At 40.8% G+C, this 16,338-nt stretch overlaps 1 protein-coding gene across 1 annotated transcript in view; it reads left to right on the top strand.

Annotated features, from left to right (window-relative positions):
- MARCHF9 (membrane associated ring-CH-type finger 9) overlaps positions 1-15,392 on the top strand; it is a 217,396-nt gene extending 202,004 nt beyond the window's left edge. Inside the window, exon 5 of the mRNA XM_040425941.1 lies at positions 14,444-15,392. Within this exon, the coding sequence (XP_040281875.1) occupies positions 14,444-14,772 (329 nt within the window). The 3' untranslated portion in view covers positions 14,773-15,392. The remainder of the gene's footprint in view (positions 1-14,443) is intronic.
- Positions 15,393-16,338: the final 946 nt, after the last annotated feature.

The following is a 16,338-nucleotide window of genomic DNA, read 5'->3' as shown; positions in this document are numbered from 1 at the left end:
CACGTATGTATTAACTATTATATTAGCTGCATCGGACGAACATACCAGAACACTGGTAAGCAAGATAAAAATACATTGTATCCTGCTTAAGTGCGCACAAAGTTTGCTTCATATGGAAATATAATACAAAGTGGCGATAAGACTGAATCACATAAATATAAGACGACTATATGGAGGACTATATGCTTTTATAATACCGCAATATATTAAAGAAGGTTACAAAAATTGAGTGAGCTCCCCAATTGGAACCAAAAGAGTGACCGAGACTACAATCAGCTAAATAATATATTATTAAGAGATATATGATATATTTTTTATTTTTTATTCCATTTTATTCTATCTTATTTTAGATTGATGGTTGAATTTTATGAAAGGTATATTTTTTCAAAATAAAATTATACATGTATTATATAGGGCCGGCCATTGATTGAATATTATAGTTCTGCAGCTAGGTGGTTATAGCGGTCCGTGCTATATTCTGGTGAGCTCTTCATATAGAAATTACATGTCAAATTAACTTATGAACCAGGTTTCTAAGCACTGGTCATCTTTAATCACATGTATGTATTCAAATGATTATTAGCCTTCTTGTTTCTGGGTGAGAGAAAGGACACCCAGGGACGGAAAGGGTAAGGCTGTAGAGGATTCTGTCTCCAGTTTTCCAGCAGAATTTGATCAAGAAGCATTCAATTTAATCATCCATGTTTATCCAGTATCATCTGAGGCATCAGAAAACCTGCACCTACAGACTCCCGATATGTAACTCAGTACTAAGTCTATGTTAAAGGATTAGGATGATAACTTACCATAGTGGAATTTTAATGGACCATTTACCATGGCCACCTTGTATGGTACCTTTGGGGAGCGGGAGGTGTCCTAGAAGTCATGACATTTACTAAAAAGTCATGACATCTACTAAAAAGTGTTGCCTCTCTTGGGGCCCATAGCAGTTGTATGTATCAATTCTTTAGGATATGTTTAGGGGGTCTCTGTCCCTCTTGTCTACACACAACAGCCTGGCAATCCACATGCAAACAGGCAATGCCTACATTGCAGTGGTTGTCCTGAGATCAGAACATGTACCATGTATCAGCAAGTTACAGCACCAGATGTCAGAGGTATGTATACAGTTCTGGAGAGACTCTTCACTGGCTGTGTGGTGCAGGTGTTAGACATGGGTGATCATACAAGTTTAAGGAGACATTTTGTGAAAACTAAGAACCAGCAACATGTTTAAGGAGCTTATAGGCATCCATTAATGGCAATAGAAATGATACCCAAAAGTTAGAAGCTACCAGTAATTTGGTTGCTCCTATGCCTCCTGGGATTTGACCAGCCTTGGCGTCCTACAGAAACATTTTACATTTGTCCCAAAGTAGTTTATCATGCTGTCACTTATTACTAGGTTGGCTGCAATGTGGTATTAAACATACAGTCGCTTATAAATAGAAGATATTATTTTATAGTCTGACATTTCCTATTTAAACTAAACAGCATGAAAGATGGCCGCCTGCAAATGCTCCTCCACAGAATCAGGACAACCATACATGATTTATATCACACAAGTCTGGAACATAGAAGTTCTCCACCTCTTCATACAGTCCAATGTACAGTATCTGCTTAGAGGGTGGTGTAGCTACACTGCTGTATCTTTGTATGGCATCATTTTAGGCTTGGGTTCCTATGTGCCGGGTGGTAATTGCTTTGGTTTTTGCGACAGTAAAAACACCATTTTTAGTATGTTGTATCTGTGAAAACAGCGTGGCCAAAAGCCACAGCAAATTGCAGAAAAAGGCCGTATGGTACACAACCATATGAGTGAATGCTCTGAAGACAGTTAAAGCTGGGCTCAGCAGTCCACCATTCAGACCACCAGGTGAAGATGCCTAGAGAAGTTGGATCATTTGTCAGTGCACTGAGATTTTGTGTGCATTGCCCCTTTTAATATATGGAAAATGTGTTGCATACACCTAAGCACACAAGGCCACATTTATTGAACAGCAAGGAGTATAGGCATGGGCAGCAGAACAGTATGCAGGACGCTGAGAAAAGATCTGTATGCATGCTATATGGTAGCCTTTAGATGTGTACTACAGGCCACAAGTACTCTGTCACCATAACCATATGTCATGGGTTGCTGTATGAGGGAGGTATTCTCACCCCCAGGATCAACACTTCCATCAAATTCATAGAGGAATCCACAGGGGTGCACCTAGCCTTTCTGCTGCCTGAGGCAAAAACTGAAACGGCGCCCCCCCCCAATGCCAATTTCTTAACCTAACCCTTTGCCACAATGAAAGCACTCATGGCCGTTCCACTGCCTCCTAACTGGTGCTGCCTGAGGCCTCACCTGGACTTATTGGTGGTGCACCACTGGGAATCCAACAGAAAATAAACCTTCTGTATGCCTAGAGAAGTATGCAAGACTTTATGCTTCCCTTTATGTGTCCTATTATGACTCCTACAAAATACGGTCATAATATTGCATGTGCATGAGGTGCACGTTGTCCTCAAGGTTTGATTTAATCATGGCCAAGCAATTCTGAAGACTGCAGAGGCAACAGTGATGATTGCAATATGAATAGTTAGTTATGAGTTCCTTGGGGACTCCTGCATACCTCACCTTCCCAGAAAGAAGACCACATCTCATGATAGCCTTAAATTAGAGGACTTCCTGAGACTATTTTACTAATGATGTTTTGACACTAACGAGGGGGCAAATGACACGTGCCCTGACAACGTTTTACGTAAAGTCATGTCAGGGTTGTTAGAGCAGGGCATTCCAACTTTGGAGCCTATAAGCATGTACAGGTTGTTCATGATATATTGCATTATTCTTTATCAGATCAGCTGTTTTGAGTAATGAACTTGTTGTGGTCCTGACTCCCCAAATAAAGTTGTGATTTATGACAGCGAGGTAATTTTCTGGTTAGCTGACTACTGCATAAAATTTTAATTAGACAAGCAACATATTAGTTGTTCCATTTCCAGTAAAACTGAAGGAGAAGGTGCTGTATTTAGAAAGTGAATGTTATTGCTCTTGGTTTATGCAAAATTTGCAGGAAACACGATATGAAAGTTAAAGGGGCAATGAAACAGCCAGGGAAAATAAACAACGTTTTCAGACAGAATCCTTTATTGCTTGTGTCATATTTTCCCTTTTATCTGAACGAAAATCAAACATATATTACAGAATGTACATGAAGAGGAAGAAACACAAATTACTGCATGGCCATGTAGAGTCTACTTCTGTGTATGTAGTAGCTTGTACAAGTTGGAATTGTCCCTCGGCATGTAATGTCAGTATACCCAACAGCTGAAGCAAGATGGGCAAAGGTATATTACCGTGATAACCAAATACGTGGAATACGTGGCTGCACTTTACCATCAAGAGGAGCAATACAAAGGATAGAGAACCCTGTCTTCAGATAAGGGAATGTGATAGGCCCCCCCATACAATATGTTTCTGGGGCACACTTAAAACTGTCGTTGGTGGGATTCAACTGATTGTCCAGGGTAACACCTTCCAGAGAACTGGTGCAGGCATAAGAAAAGTGGGATTTTCAGATTATGGAGGTTGTTAGTCTTGCCAGAACGTAGAACAAATGTAGGGTGGTAGACAGATGATTGAGGAGATATAAAGACACTGTGGAGAGATTTTGTGGGTGAGACTAATAAGTTTAATTTGTATACAATTCTGATGGGCAACCAGTGCGGCGACTGGCACAAAGGGGAGGCATCAGGGTAGTGGTTGGGCAGATGGATGAGCCTGGCTGCACTCAAGGATAGACTGAAGAGAGGAGAGTTTAGTGAGAGAAAAGACTGATTAGTAATGAGTTACAACAGTCAAGACAAGAATGGTTCATGGCCACTATAATATGTATGCTGTTTCTACAATAAGAAAAGGGAGGATTGTGGAAATGTTTTGGAGGTGTAGATACATGAGTGACTCATGAAGAGACTCAGTGTAAGGTTTGTACCACACACTGAAACGTAAAGTTTAATCGGTTAGGTAGGCAGAAACACAAGAAGTTCAGTGTGTGAAAGATTACATTTTCAATTAGAGACAACAGACAATCACTGGCTTTTGTAGTAAACTTACAAGCTTAAAAGGGTTCTCCGGGCTACAGATAGTGATGAACTATTTTGAGGATTGTTCATCAATATCAGACAGGCGGGGTTCCAGTCCACAACACCTCCACCCCACAACACCTCCACCGATCAGCTGTCTCCAGAAGCCGTAGAAGCAGAAAGCTCCTACACTGTGTAGTGGCCATGCTGGGAGCTGAGCTTCAGTACACCCAGTGCCCAAAACCATCTGCTTCCGTCCATACACTGTTAGATTTCTGACACCATGCAGCCTGAGACAGCTGATGGTGCTGGATCACCACCAGTCTGATATTGATGACCTATCCTGAGAACATTTGTAGCCCAGAGAACCCTTTTATGAACATGTGGGTAGTGGTACAATATGCACAAAGTGCTGATTTTGGCTTGTGAAGCAGCCTAAGACCCTCTTTTGCTTAGCATTATTTGGTCAGTATTTGGCATCAGTGTTTTTTAAGCAAAATTATGGTGCAAAATACTGACCAAAAAGTAGACTAATGTAGTGATAGAAGTCTAAAACTGCATAAACAAATCACTCAGTTAGTATCTGTATCTGTTAGATATAAACTAAATTCTGCAGTGAAAAGGTTGAAAACGATTTGTGCACTTTTTATTTTCTACTTATAACTATTTATATATAATAAGATGCACTGTAACTTACAGGGAGTGCAGAATTATTAGGCCAAGTTGTATTTTTGAGGATTAATTTTATTATTGAACAACAACCATGTTCTCAATGAACCCAAAAAACTCATTAATATCAAGCTGAATATTTTTGGAAGTAGTTTTTAGTTTGTTTTTAGTTTTAGCTATTTATGGGGATATCTGTGTGTGCAGGTGACTATTACTGTGCATAATTATTAGGCAACTTAACAAAAAACTAATATATACCCATTTCAATTATTTCTTTTTACCAGTGAAACCAAATAACATCTCAACATTCACAATATACATTTCTGACATTCAAAAACAAAACAAAAACAAATCAGTGACCAATATAGCCACCTTTCTTTGCAAGGACACTCAAAAGCCTGCCATCCATGGATTCTGTCAGTGTTTTGATCTGTTCACCATCAACATTGCGTGCAGCAGCAACCACAGCCTCCCAGACACTGTTCAGATTGGTGTACTGTTTTCCCTCCTTGTAAATCTCACAGTTGATGATGGACCACAGGTTCTCAATGGGGTTCAGATCAGGTGAACAAGGAGGCCATGTCATTAGATTTTTCTTCTTTTATACCCTTCTTGCCAGCCACGCTGTGGAGTAACTTGGACGCGTGTGATGGAGCATTTTCCTGCATGAAAATCATGTTTTTCTTGAAGGATGCAGACTTCTTCCTGTACCACTGCTTGAAGAAGGTGTCTTCAGAAACTGGCAGTAGGACTGGGAGTTGAGCTTGACTCCATCCTCAACCCGAAAAGGCCCCACAAGCTCATCTTTGATGATACCAGCCCAAACCAGTACTCCACCTCCACCTTGCTGGCGTCTGAGTCGGACTGGAGCTCTCTGCCCTTTACCAATCCAGCCACGGGCCCATCCATCTGGCCCCATCAAGACTCACTCTCATTTCATCAGTCCATAAAACCTTAGAAAATCAGTCTTGAGATATTTCTTGGCCCAGTCTTGACGTTTCAGCTTGTGTGTCTTGTTCAGTGGTGGTCGTCTTTCAGCCTTTCTTACCTTGGCCATGTCTCTGAGTATTGCACACCTTGTGCTTTTGGGCACTCCAGTGATGTTGAAGCTCTGAAATATGGCCAAACTGGTGGCAAGTGGCATCTTGGCAGCTGCACGCTTGACTTTTCTCAGTTCATGGGCAGTTGCAAGATATCTCACTATTTTTGACTTTTCTGAGCCTGTCAAGTCCTTCTTTTGACCCATTTTGCCAAAAGAAAGGAAGTTGCCTAATAATTATGCACACCTGATATAGGGTGTTGATGTCATTAGACCACACCCCTTCTCATTACAGAGATGCACATCACCTAATATGCTTAATTGGTAGTAGGCTTTTGAGCCTATACAGCTTGGAGTAAGACAACATGCATAAAGAGGATGATGTGGTCAAAATACTCATTTGCCTAATAATTGTGCACACAGTGTAGAAACATAGTAACATTGTTTGTAAGGCTAAAAAAGACATCCATCCATCCATCCAGCTTGTTATCTTGCAAGTTGATCCAGAGGAAGGCAAAAAAAAAAGAGATTAAAGCCAGTTTTCCTCATTTTAGAGGAAAAAATTCCTTTCCAACTCCAATCAGGCGATGAGAATAACTCCCTGCATTAACGACCCCTCTCTAGTAGCTATAACCTGTAATATTATTACACTCCAGAAATACATCCAGACCCCTCTTGGACTCTTTTAGTGAGTTCACCATCACCACCTCCTCAGGCAGAGAGTTCCATAGTCTCCCTGCTCTTACCGTAAAGAATCCTCTTCTATGTTGTGTACAAACCTCTTTCCACCAGACGCAGAGGATGTCCCCTCGTCATAGTCACAGTCCTGGGGATAAATAAATGATGGGAGAGATCTCTGTACTGACCGCTGATATATTTATACATAGTAATTAGATCTCCTCTTAGTTGTCGTTTTTCTAAAGTGAGTAACCCTAATTTTGATTATCTTTCTGGGTACTGTAGTCCACCCATTCCAGTTATTACTTTAGTTGCCCTCCTTTGAACCCTCTCCAGCTCTGCTATGTCTTCCTTGTTCCCAGGAGCCCAGAACTGTACACAGTACTCCATGTGTAGTCTGACTAGTAATTTGTAAAGTGGCAGGACTATGTTCTCATCACGGGCATCTATGCCCCTTTTGATGCAACTCATTATCTTATTGGCCTTGGCAGCAGCTGCCTGACACTGGTTTCTACAGCTTAGATTGCAGTTCACTAAAATTCTTAGGTCCTTTTCCATGTCAGAGTTACCCAGTGTTTTACCATTTAGAATGTACGGGTGACTTGCATTATTCCTTCCCATGTGCATAACCTTACATTTGTGAGTGTTAAACCTCATCTGCCACGTCTCTGCCCAAGCCTCCAATCTATCCAGATCCCTCTGTAGCAGTATATTGTCCTCTTCCGTGTTAATTACTTTAAACAGTTTAGTGTCATCTGCAAAAATTGATATTTTACTGTGCAAGCCTTCTAACAATACAATAACAATATCTCTCTATATAGGAAAGACAGAGAAGGCAAGAAAGGGGAGGGGTGGCCCTGTATGTGAAAGATAGCATAAAATCTAATTTAATACAAGTTAGCGAGACCAATTTAGAGTCAGTTTGGGTTACCTTGCAGCTTGATAATCATAAGGTAACTCGTGTAGGTGTCATATATAGACCACCTAGCCAAGTCAAAGAATTAGATGATCTACTAGTTGAGGAAATAGCTAAAATGACATTGAAAGGGGAAGTTATCATTATGGGAGACTTTAATCTTCCTGATGTAAACTGGAAAACCAAAATAGCTAGTTCTGCCAGGAGTACAGATATTCTAAATTCCCTACTGGGATTATCTCTACAGCAAGTAGTTGAGGAGCCAACCCGGAAGGAGGCCATTTTAGATTTAGTATTCACAAATGGGAATTTGGTATCTGATATTACTGTAGGGGAAAGCTTGGGATTAGTAGTATACGAGTCCCTATCAGATTGGAACAGTTTCAATGGAGTCCAGGAGAAATGGGAATACTTAAAAGTAGCACTATTGAAGGCAACAGATAATTGCATTAGGCTTGTCAGTAAAAGCAAAAAAAAGGAAGAGACCACTGTGGTACTCAGCAGAAGTGGCCAAAATCATTAAAAACAAAAAGATAGCATTTAGTAATTATAAAAATAAAAAAAAATGAGAATGACAGGCAAATTTATAAAATTAGGCAGAGAGAGGCCAAACAAGTTATAAGAGCTTCTAAAGCACAGACAGAAGAGAAATTAGCTCAGTCAGTGAAAAAAGGTGATAAGACATTTTTCAGATACATAAATGAAAAATGGAAACTAAAACAAGGAATTACCAAATTAAAAACAAAATAAGGAAGGTATATGGAAGAAGATAAAGAACTAGCTGACTGCCTCAATGAATACTTCTGTTCATTTTTTACAAAGGAAAATGAAGGAAAAGGACCTCAGTTAGGAAGGAAGACTAATGAATCTTTTGATGCATGTGTCTTTACAGAGATAGAGGTTCTAAGTCAGCTGTCTAAAATTAATACAAATAAGTTACAGGGGCCTGATGGGATACACCCAAAGCTATTAAAAGAGCTTAGCGGTGTACTAGCAAAACTATTAACAGATTTATTTAACCAAACACTGGTAACAGGAGTCGTCCCAGAAGATTGGAAATTAGCAAATGTTGTGCCCATTCACAAGAAAGGTAGTAGGGAGGAACTATAGATCAGTAAGCCTGACATCAATAGTGGGGAAACTAATGGAAACCATACTTGTGGAACATCTAAAATCCCATGGATTGAAAGATGAAAAACAGCATGGGTTTACTTCAGGGAGATCATGTCAAACTAATCTTATAGATTTTTTTGATTGGGTGACTAAAATAATAGATGGCAGAGGTGCAGTAGACATCGCTTATCTAGACTTTAGTAAGGCTTTTGATACTGTCCCACATAGAAGGCTTATCAATAAATTGCAGTCTTTGTGCTTGGACTCCCATATTGTTGAATGGATTAGGCAGTGGCTGAGGGACAGACAACAGAGGGTTGTAGTCAATGGAGTATATTCAGACCATGGTCTTGTTACCAGTGGGGTACCTCAGGGATCTGTTCTGGGACACATATTGTTTAATATCTTTATCAGCAAAATTGCAGAAGGCCTCGATGGTAAGGTGTGTCTTTTTGCTCATGACACAAAGATTTGTAACAGGGTTGATGTTCCTGAAGGGATACACCAAATGGAAAAGTATTTAGGAAAACTAGAGGAATGGTAAAAAATCTGGCAACTAAAATTTAATGTTGATAAGTGCAAGATAATGCACCTGGGGCGTAAAAACCCAAGAGCAGAATATAAAATCAGTGATACAGTCTTAACCTCAGTATCTGAGGAAAGGGATTTAGGGGTCATTATTTCAGAAGACTTAAAGGTAGGTAGACAATGTCATAGAGCAGCAGGAAATGCTAGCAGAATGCTTGGGTGTATAGGGAGAGGCATTACCATATGAAAGAGGGAGGTGCTCATGCCGCTCTACAGAGCACTAGTGAGACCTCATTTGGAGTATTGTGCGCAGTACTGGAGACCATATCTCCAGAAGGATATTGATACTTTGGAGAGAGTTCAGAGAAGAGCTACTAAACTGGTACATGGATTGCAGGGTAAAACTTACCAGAAAAGATTAAAGGACCTTAACATGTATAGCTTGGAAGGAAGATGAGACAGAGGGGATATGATAGGATCTTTTAAATACATAAAGGGAATCAACAAGGTAAAAGAGGAGAGAATATTTAAAAGAAGAAAAACTGCTACAAGAAGACATAGTTTTAAATTAGAGGGGCAAAGGTTTAAAAGTAATATCAGGAAGTATTACTTTACTGAAAGAGTAGTGGATGCATGGAATAGCCTTCCTGCAGAAGTGGTAGCTGCAAATACAGTGAAGGAGTTTAAGCATGCATGGGATAGGCATAAGGCCATCCTTCACATAAGATAGGGCCAAGGGCTATTCATAGTATTCAGTATACTGGGCAGACTAGATGGGCCAAATGGTTCTTATCTGCTGACACATTCTATGTTTCTATGTTCTATGTTTTTACAAGATCATTAAAGGGGTTCTCCGGAAATTAAGAAAATTAAAATACTTATATTACTTTAATATAAATATATTCCCAAATACCTTTCATTAGCTATAATGGTTCATTTTGTCTAGGAAGCAATTATTAGGAGAAATAAAATGGCCGCCGTCCTATTAGCACACACAAAACCTGTCCTAATCACACAGGAGGACAAGTAACTTTACAACACTGAGGCAAAGAGCTGCCTCAGCCTCCTCTCTGCTTGTCAGGGATTATGATCCTGAATAAAGATGATAAGATCTTCAGTGGAATCTCTGTAGGAAAGGAGCTCATCAGGAGACATAAAATACAGAGAGGACGTACAGGACAGACTGTGGTAATGGAGATGCATACAAGTGCCACAACCCCACCTCCTCTCTGTACTTCATGTCTCCTAATGAACTCCATTCCTACAGAGATTCGTCTGAAGATCATATTAAACTGTATTCAGGATCATAATCCCTGACAAGTAAGAGAGGAAGATGGCGCAGCTCTTTAACTTGTCCTCCTGTGTAATTGGGACAGGTTTTGTGTGGACTAGTAGGATGGCAGCCATTTTATTTCTTCTAATGATTGCTCCCTGGACAAAAACGAGCCATTATAACTAACGAAAGGTATTTAGGAATATATTTATAGTAACATTGTCCATCCAGTTCGGCCTGTTATCCTGCAAGTTGATCCAGAGGAAGGCAAAAAAAAATCCCGGAGAACCGCTTTAATAAATATACAGAAGAGATTAGAGCCCAATACTGCCCTGTGGTACCCCACTACTGACAGTGACCCAATCTGAGTGTACCATCAATAACCACCCTCTGTTTACTATCCCTCAGCCAGTTACTCACCCACATACAGACGTTTTCTCCCAGTCCGAGCATTCTCATTTTATATACTAAACTTTTATGTGGTACAGTGTCAAATGCTTTGGAGAAGTCCAGATATATGACATCCATTGATTCGCTGCTGTCAAGTCTAGAACTTATCTCCTCATAGAAACTGATTAAATTAGTTTGACATGACCGATCCCTCATGAAGCCATGCTGATATAGTGTTATACGCTTAGTAATATTAACATTTCTCTTTTAGCACCATATTTCTGAATGCAGTCAGCAATGTAAAGAATGGCTGTTTCTCATTCTGGCTGCCACTTCGGCCAAGCAGTGACAGGTTGAAGCAGACATACTGTAGATGATACTGACTGTAACCGTTGAGACACAGGTTCATAACCTGCCTCTCATCTTCCTGCATGGAGTATTCTTATAATAGTCTGACTTACACATAAACTGTATTTAGTGGAGAAGATTTATCAACACTGTCCAAAAGAAAAACTGCCCATAGCAACTGGTCACAGCTGTTACGTTAGTGTGTGTAGAATCACACAGTCAACCAACAGATTTGACTTTGGGCTAAATCTAAAGGCATTATCCTGGCAGTCCCCTGGTATTCATCTTCTAACCCCTGTACAGGGATCTGAACTTCACTGCTGGGAACCACCTGGTTGCTACCTCCTGGAGTGGTCTCTGTGTGAATGACAGTGGACTCAAAGGGGTCAGAGACACCAATGAAGGGTACTGAGGGGTCAGGAAAAATCAGAGTCAGGAATTGGCTAAGATTAGGGTTGGAAGAGCATATGCTATATGGTAAAAGGTCTTGGGTCAGGGTAGGCAGTGAAGTGTCAAAATAGTGGTCAGGTCAGGCTGCAGAGAGTAAGAATCAGTAAACCAGGAGAAAGTCAGTACACAGGCAGACAACAGAAAACAGCACACGTTAGCATTACCTAGCAAGCTAAACAACTTATTGCTCAAGCATCCTGCAACAAGGGAAGGTGCCTGAAACACCCTAGAGTTGCCAGCTATTAGAGTGCATGCTCTCTACGGTCAGAGGAGGAGAGGCCTTTCCGTCAAGTAGGCTGCAGTCTAGACAAAAAGCTTTATTTATTTTTTGTTTGTTTAGACAGGAGCCACTGCTCAATACCCCTTTACCTCTCTACTCCTCCACTACTGGAGGAAGCGTATAAAGTAGTGGACTCTGCCAACATGGCTTTAGAGAGGGATAAGTTGCACTAGTAGAAGGCAGGGTGAAGAGCGAGTTGCCTCGTGCCTTCTTTTTCAAAGGGTTTTTCCAGGCTGCTGATATTGATGACGTATCCTCAGGATAGGTCCTCAATATCCAATCATTGGGGGTCTGACACCCCTTTGATCAGCTTTTCCCTTCAGTCTCCAGCACCCGAACTAGCACTTTAAGTGAAGCAGGAAGAATAGCTCGATTCAAATTTTAGTGGCTGTCCCGTTTTACTTCAGCTTGGCTCCCATTCACTTCGATGGGAGCTGACAACCACTATATTTTGAACGTACCTGTTCTTCCTGTTTCACTTAAAGTGCTAGTTCGGGTGCTGGAGACTGCAAGGAACAGCTTATCGGGGTAGGGGATCAGTGTGTGGATACAGTCAGTATAATAGATATGGGGGGAGCCAAAAATATAAAATCATAAATAAAAACTATGAAGGAAGGGGGTCCACACCTCCTTACCAGTGAGGATTATCATCCTGCAAATGCTTTCTCATTTTGTCATTCAAATGAGTTGTGCCATTCAAGAATTGGTGGCTTATTGCTAGCATATGCCCCCAGTGTGTGATAGGTGTGGGTCCCACCTCTTACACCCACACCTATCTCAAGAAGAGATCCCGCAAAATGAAGGGGAGCGGACCATGCATGAGCAGCCACCCTCTGTTCATTTCTATGGGAGTGCCGAAAATAGCCCAGCGGTAGCTCGGCTATTTACATCAGTCCCATAGAAGTGAAAGGAGTGGTGGCTGCGCTTTTCTATGGGACTTCTGTAAATAGCCAGCTTTTTTTTTGCCACTCCCATAGAAATGAAAGGAGGGCAGCCAGAGATGGGACCCCTGCCTATGACACAACCCCTTTAAAGTTTCATGAGAAATATTAAATCTACATGGGGCAGAGTGGTGACATACCCAGGTGACAGTGACGGCATAACCAGGTGGCGGAGTGATGGCATATTAGGAAGCAGAATTTTCTGGAGCCCGTTGTAATTTTTTATTGCTAGTCTGTATAAAATACCAGAGGTCTCCGTATAACCATCAGACCAATCTGGCTGCTGTGTTCATGAAGGATTAGTTTATTTAGGGGATTTCTATGGAATGCATTAATTAATCTAGATTACCGTATGCCACATTTTAGATGCAATAACGATTTTTTTTTTAAGATAAACAGAATTTATCATGAGCTATAAAATTGCCACCTTATATAACATAACGTAATATATCGGACCATTCAAACAAGCAGGTTTGGCAGAAGAACCAAAAATCCCTGCATTTGATGACTTATTTTATGGGTAGGAGAGGGTTACATACAGCTCATTACAGACAGTAACAGTTCAGAAATTCAGATGAAATGAAACACGGCACTCCTCCATACCACTAAATTACAGTCCATCGTTCATTAATCTTCTATTCCACCTGCAGAAAAGTAAAGCAAGACGGTTTTAGGCTTTGTGCACAATTCTACACTCGGCTGCCTGAGAACCTGTGGTTTCCAAAAGAGAAAATGGAAAAGTATTTAAATTAAAAAGCAGTCAGGTTTTTGGTAATACGTCAACCCTTCAGTGTCAATTATACCACTTTTAGGCTGAATAGATTTAGGTGGAGAACCTATGGGCCCTACATGCAAATGATCGGCCAGTTTTCGGGAAAGAATAATAAGGCCAGAGCAAATGTGACAGCGGTCAGCTGACAAATGAGCCACACAACATAATGTAAAAGTACCAATTGGCTTGTTTTATCGTCAGTAATTGGGCCACGTAAAATGACCCTAATAATGATGGTAAAGACGGTAACACACTGTATCTATAGAAGAGGGATGAGGATGTCATCTTTGTGATCAGAGAAGTAACTTGAAGGTCTCGCTCCAAATAAAATCTGTAACATTGCCCCCCACCCAACCAGGTACCAATTATGTAGCAAGTACATTATGTATCAGTGGTGGGCAACTGGCAAGCCAGAGTCTGCCTACACAAGACAATCCCACAAAAGGCGCAGGGGATTTAGCAGCTGTTTGGGGGTGTTCTAGGGCTGTCTAAGGAACAGGCTTAAAGGGGTTTTCTGGTTTGCATTAAACATCCTTTAAAATAATCATTTTTGAAGGATGCTGTAATTTTGTAATATATTTATTTTACCTATTTCATGTGATGTTATGTCCATGGGCGTGAAAGTACAACTTGTCCCGCAAAAAATAAGCCCTCATAAGGCTATATGAACGGAAAAATAAAAATTTATGACTCTGGGAAGGCAGGGAGTGAAAAACAAAAACAGCCGGGTTAAATGTCCGATCACACAATAAATGCCCCACTATGTTATGCATTTAATGCTGTCTTTTTGAGCAGTGTTATGCCTCCAATGCGTTGGGATGCAGAGACATTTGCCAAACCCAGTTTTACTTCAAAGTACGCCAGTAATGACTAGGCACAAAGTTCCTCGTTTAGTGTAATTTTCTACTATGGACATCATTTCTGTTTTTCTCTACAGTTATTTTATGTTCATGTTTGTTTTCTCCTCTTTCACAGGTTTGATTATCCACGAAGGATCATCTGTCTATCGGATCTTCAAGCGATGGCAAGCCGTGAATCAGCAATGGAAAGTTCTGAACTATGATAAAACCAAGGACCTTGGGGAACCTATTAGTGGGACTACAAAGCTTGGGGGAAGGAATTCACGGACGAATCATTCTTCTCACAATGATAGAGGCCCAGGGCGGAGCCAGCGGGTTAGGACTATATTAAACCATCACTGTGGTTATACAATCCTACACATCCTCAGCCACCTGCGGCCTAATGAACATCGAAATAGCTCAAACTCCAATAGGGAGGTGGTGATGAGAGTGACAACAGTATGAGGAATTGTCTGAATTGTTGAAGGAAATGGTTTGCTGCTATCCTTCACCGGCTTTACTGATGCCACCTCTGCAATGGTGTCAGACAGTGAAAGAAGAGAGCTTTGTTTTGCTGGAGAAAACAGCGAATTCCGATCCCTGAGGCCCCGGCCTTTCAGTGCACTTTGGCCAACTGTGCTAATGTATGAAACGCCCAGATTTTTATTTTTCAAAAGTTGGGCCTTCTTTTATCACATAATACTTCTCTGTGCGTCTTCTCAGCTACAAATTCGCCCAGTCTGAATCGAAAAGATAGGTTTCCCTTCCAACAGAATGCCATCGACTGAAAAAGATCTTAACCGAAACGTTGAAATAAGTCGAAAGCACAAGCCAGCGGTTAAAAAACCCCACAAGAACCAAGTCTTAACTTTTTTACCTCAGCTTTAAGGGATGATAACATCACAGAAAACCATAGATAGGATACCAAACTGAAAAGGAAAGTAATTGTAAGAAATGCCTAAACACGAAGGTAAATACAGCAGAAATAACAAAAAGACTCCGAAGCGGTTCACAACTTTCTAAGCGATGAATAGGTGCAATAAAACATATTTTTACGGCAAAATGGGATCTTTGCAATAAGACGCTTGTACTTTCCCTGGTTTTACATTTTTTGCATGAGTAAATGTAATTTTTTTCCTCTCTTCTCCCTGCGGGAGGATAAAGAAAAAATATTTATATGCAAATGGTCTCCAACTACATTTCTTTTTCTTCTGATTTACACACTGGGACGTAAAATTAAAGGCATCAGGTTTTTCCTGTAACGGTTGCACTTGTATGTCTGTGTATGAGGATGCATGGGTGGCATATTGTGCTTGTTTGTTACGCCTGATCATTTCCATAATTTAAGTGTACAGCAAATAACAAAGTAGTGGGTCCAGCACTCAGGTCTTGAACACAACCATACATTTCAAATATTTTTTTTAAAGTCCAAAAATAGCCACAGCAGGAAATCTCCCCACACCAGTCAAAGCATTTGGAGTCTGAAACGCGTTGACTGTTGTGGGGAGATGTCCTGTTGTGTGTAATTTTTGGACTTTCTAAAAATTATATTTGAAATAAAAAATGTATGGTTTTATTCAAGACCCCAGTGCTGGACGAACTACTTTGCTTCTGCAGTAGATTTGCTTCTCCTAAGGATCCATGCTGATGCACCGAGGACTGGCAAAGGCGGTGAGCTGATTGCATTTATTTTTTTTGTACAGCAAATAACAATTACATTTTATAAATCAGATAGAGCAATCAAAGTCAATTTTAAGGTTAAAGGGCTTCTGTCACCCCGCTAAACTCATTTTTTAAATATGCTAATTACCTGTCTACCAGCAAGTAGGGCATCTACTTGCTGGTAGCAGCCGCAAAAAACCGCCCCCTCCTCCTGTTGATTGACAGGGCCAGCCGCGATCTCCTCCTCCGGTGGCCCTGTCTGCATTTCAAAAATCGCGCGCCTGTCTTGATTCGGCGCAGGCGCTCTGAGAGAAGGAGGCTCGCCTCCTCAGCACTCCCTCAGTGCGCCTGCACCGATGACGTCTTCTC

Source organism: Bufo bufo, chromosome 3 (genome assembly GCF_905171765.1).
Source record: "Bufo bufo chromosome 3, aBufBuf1.1, whole genome shotgun sequence".
Taxonomy (NCBI): Eukaryota; Metazoa; Chordata; class Amphibia; order Anura; family Bufonidae; genus Bufo; species Bufo bufo.
Note: the sequence above shows the minus strand (reverse complement) of the source record. Positions and strands in the feature narration are given on the sequence as shown.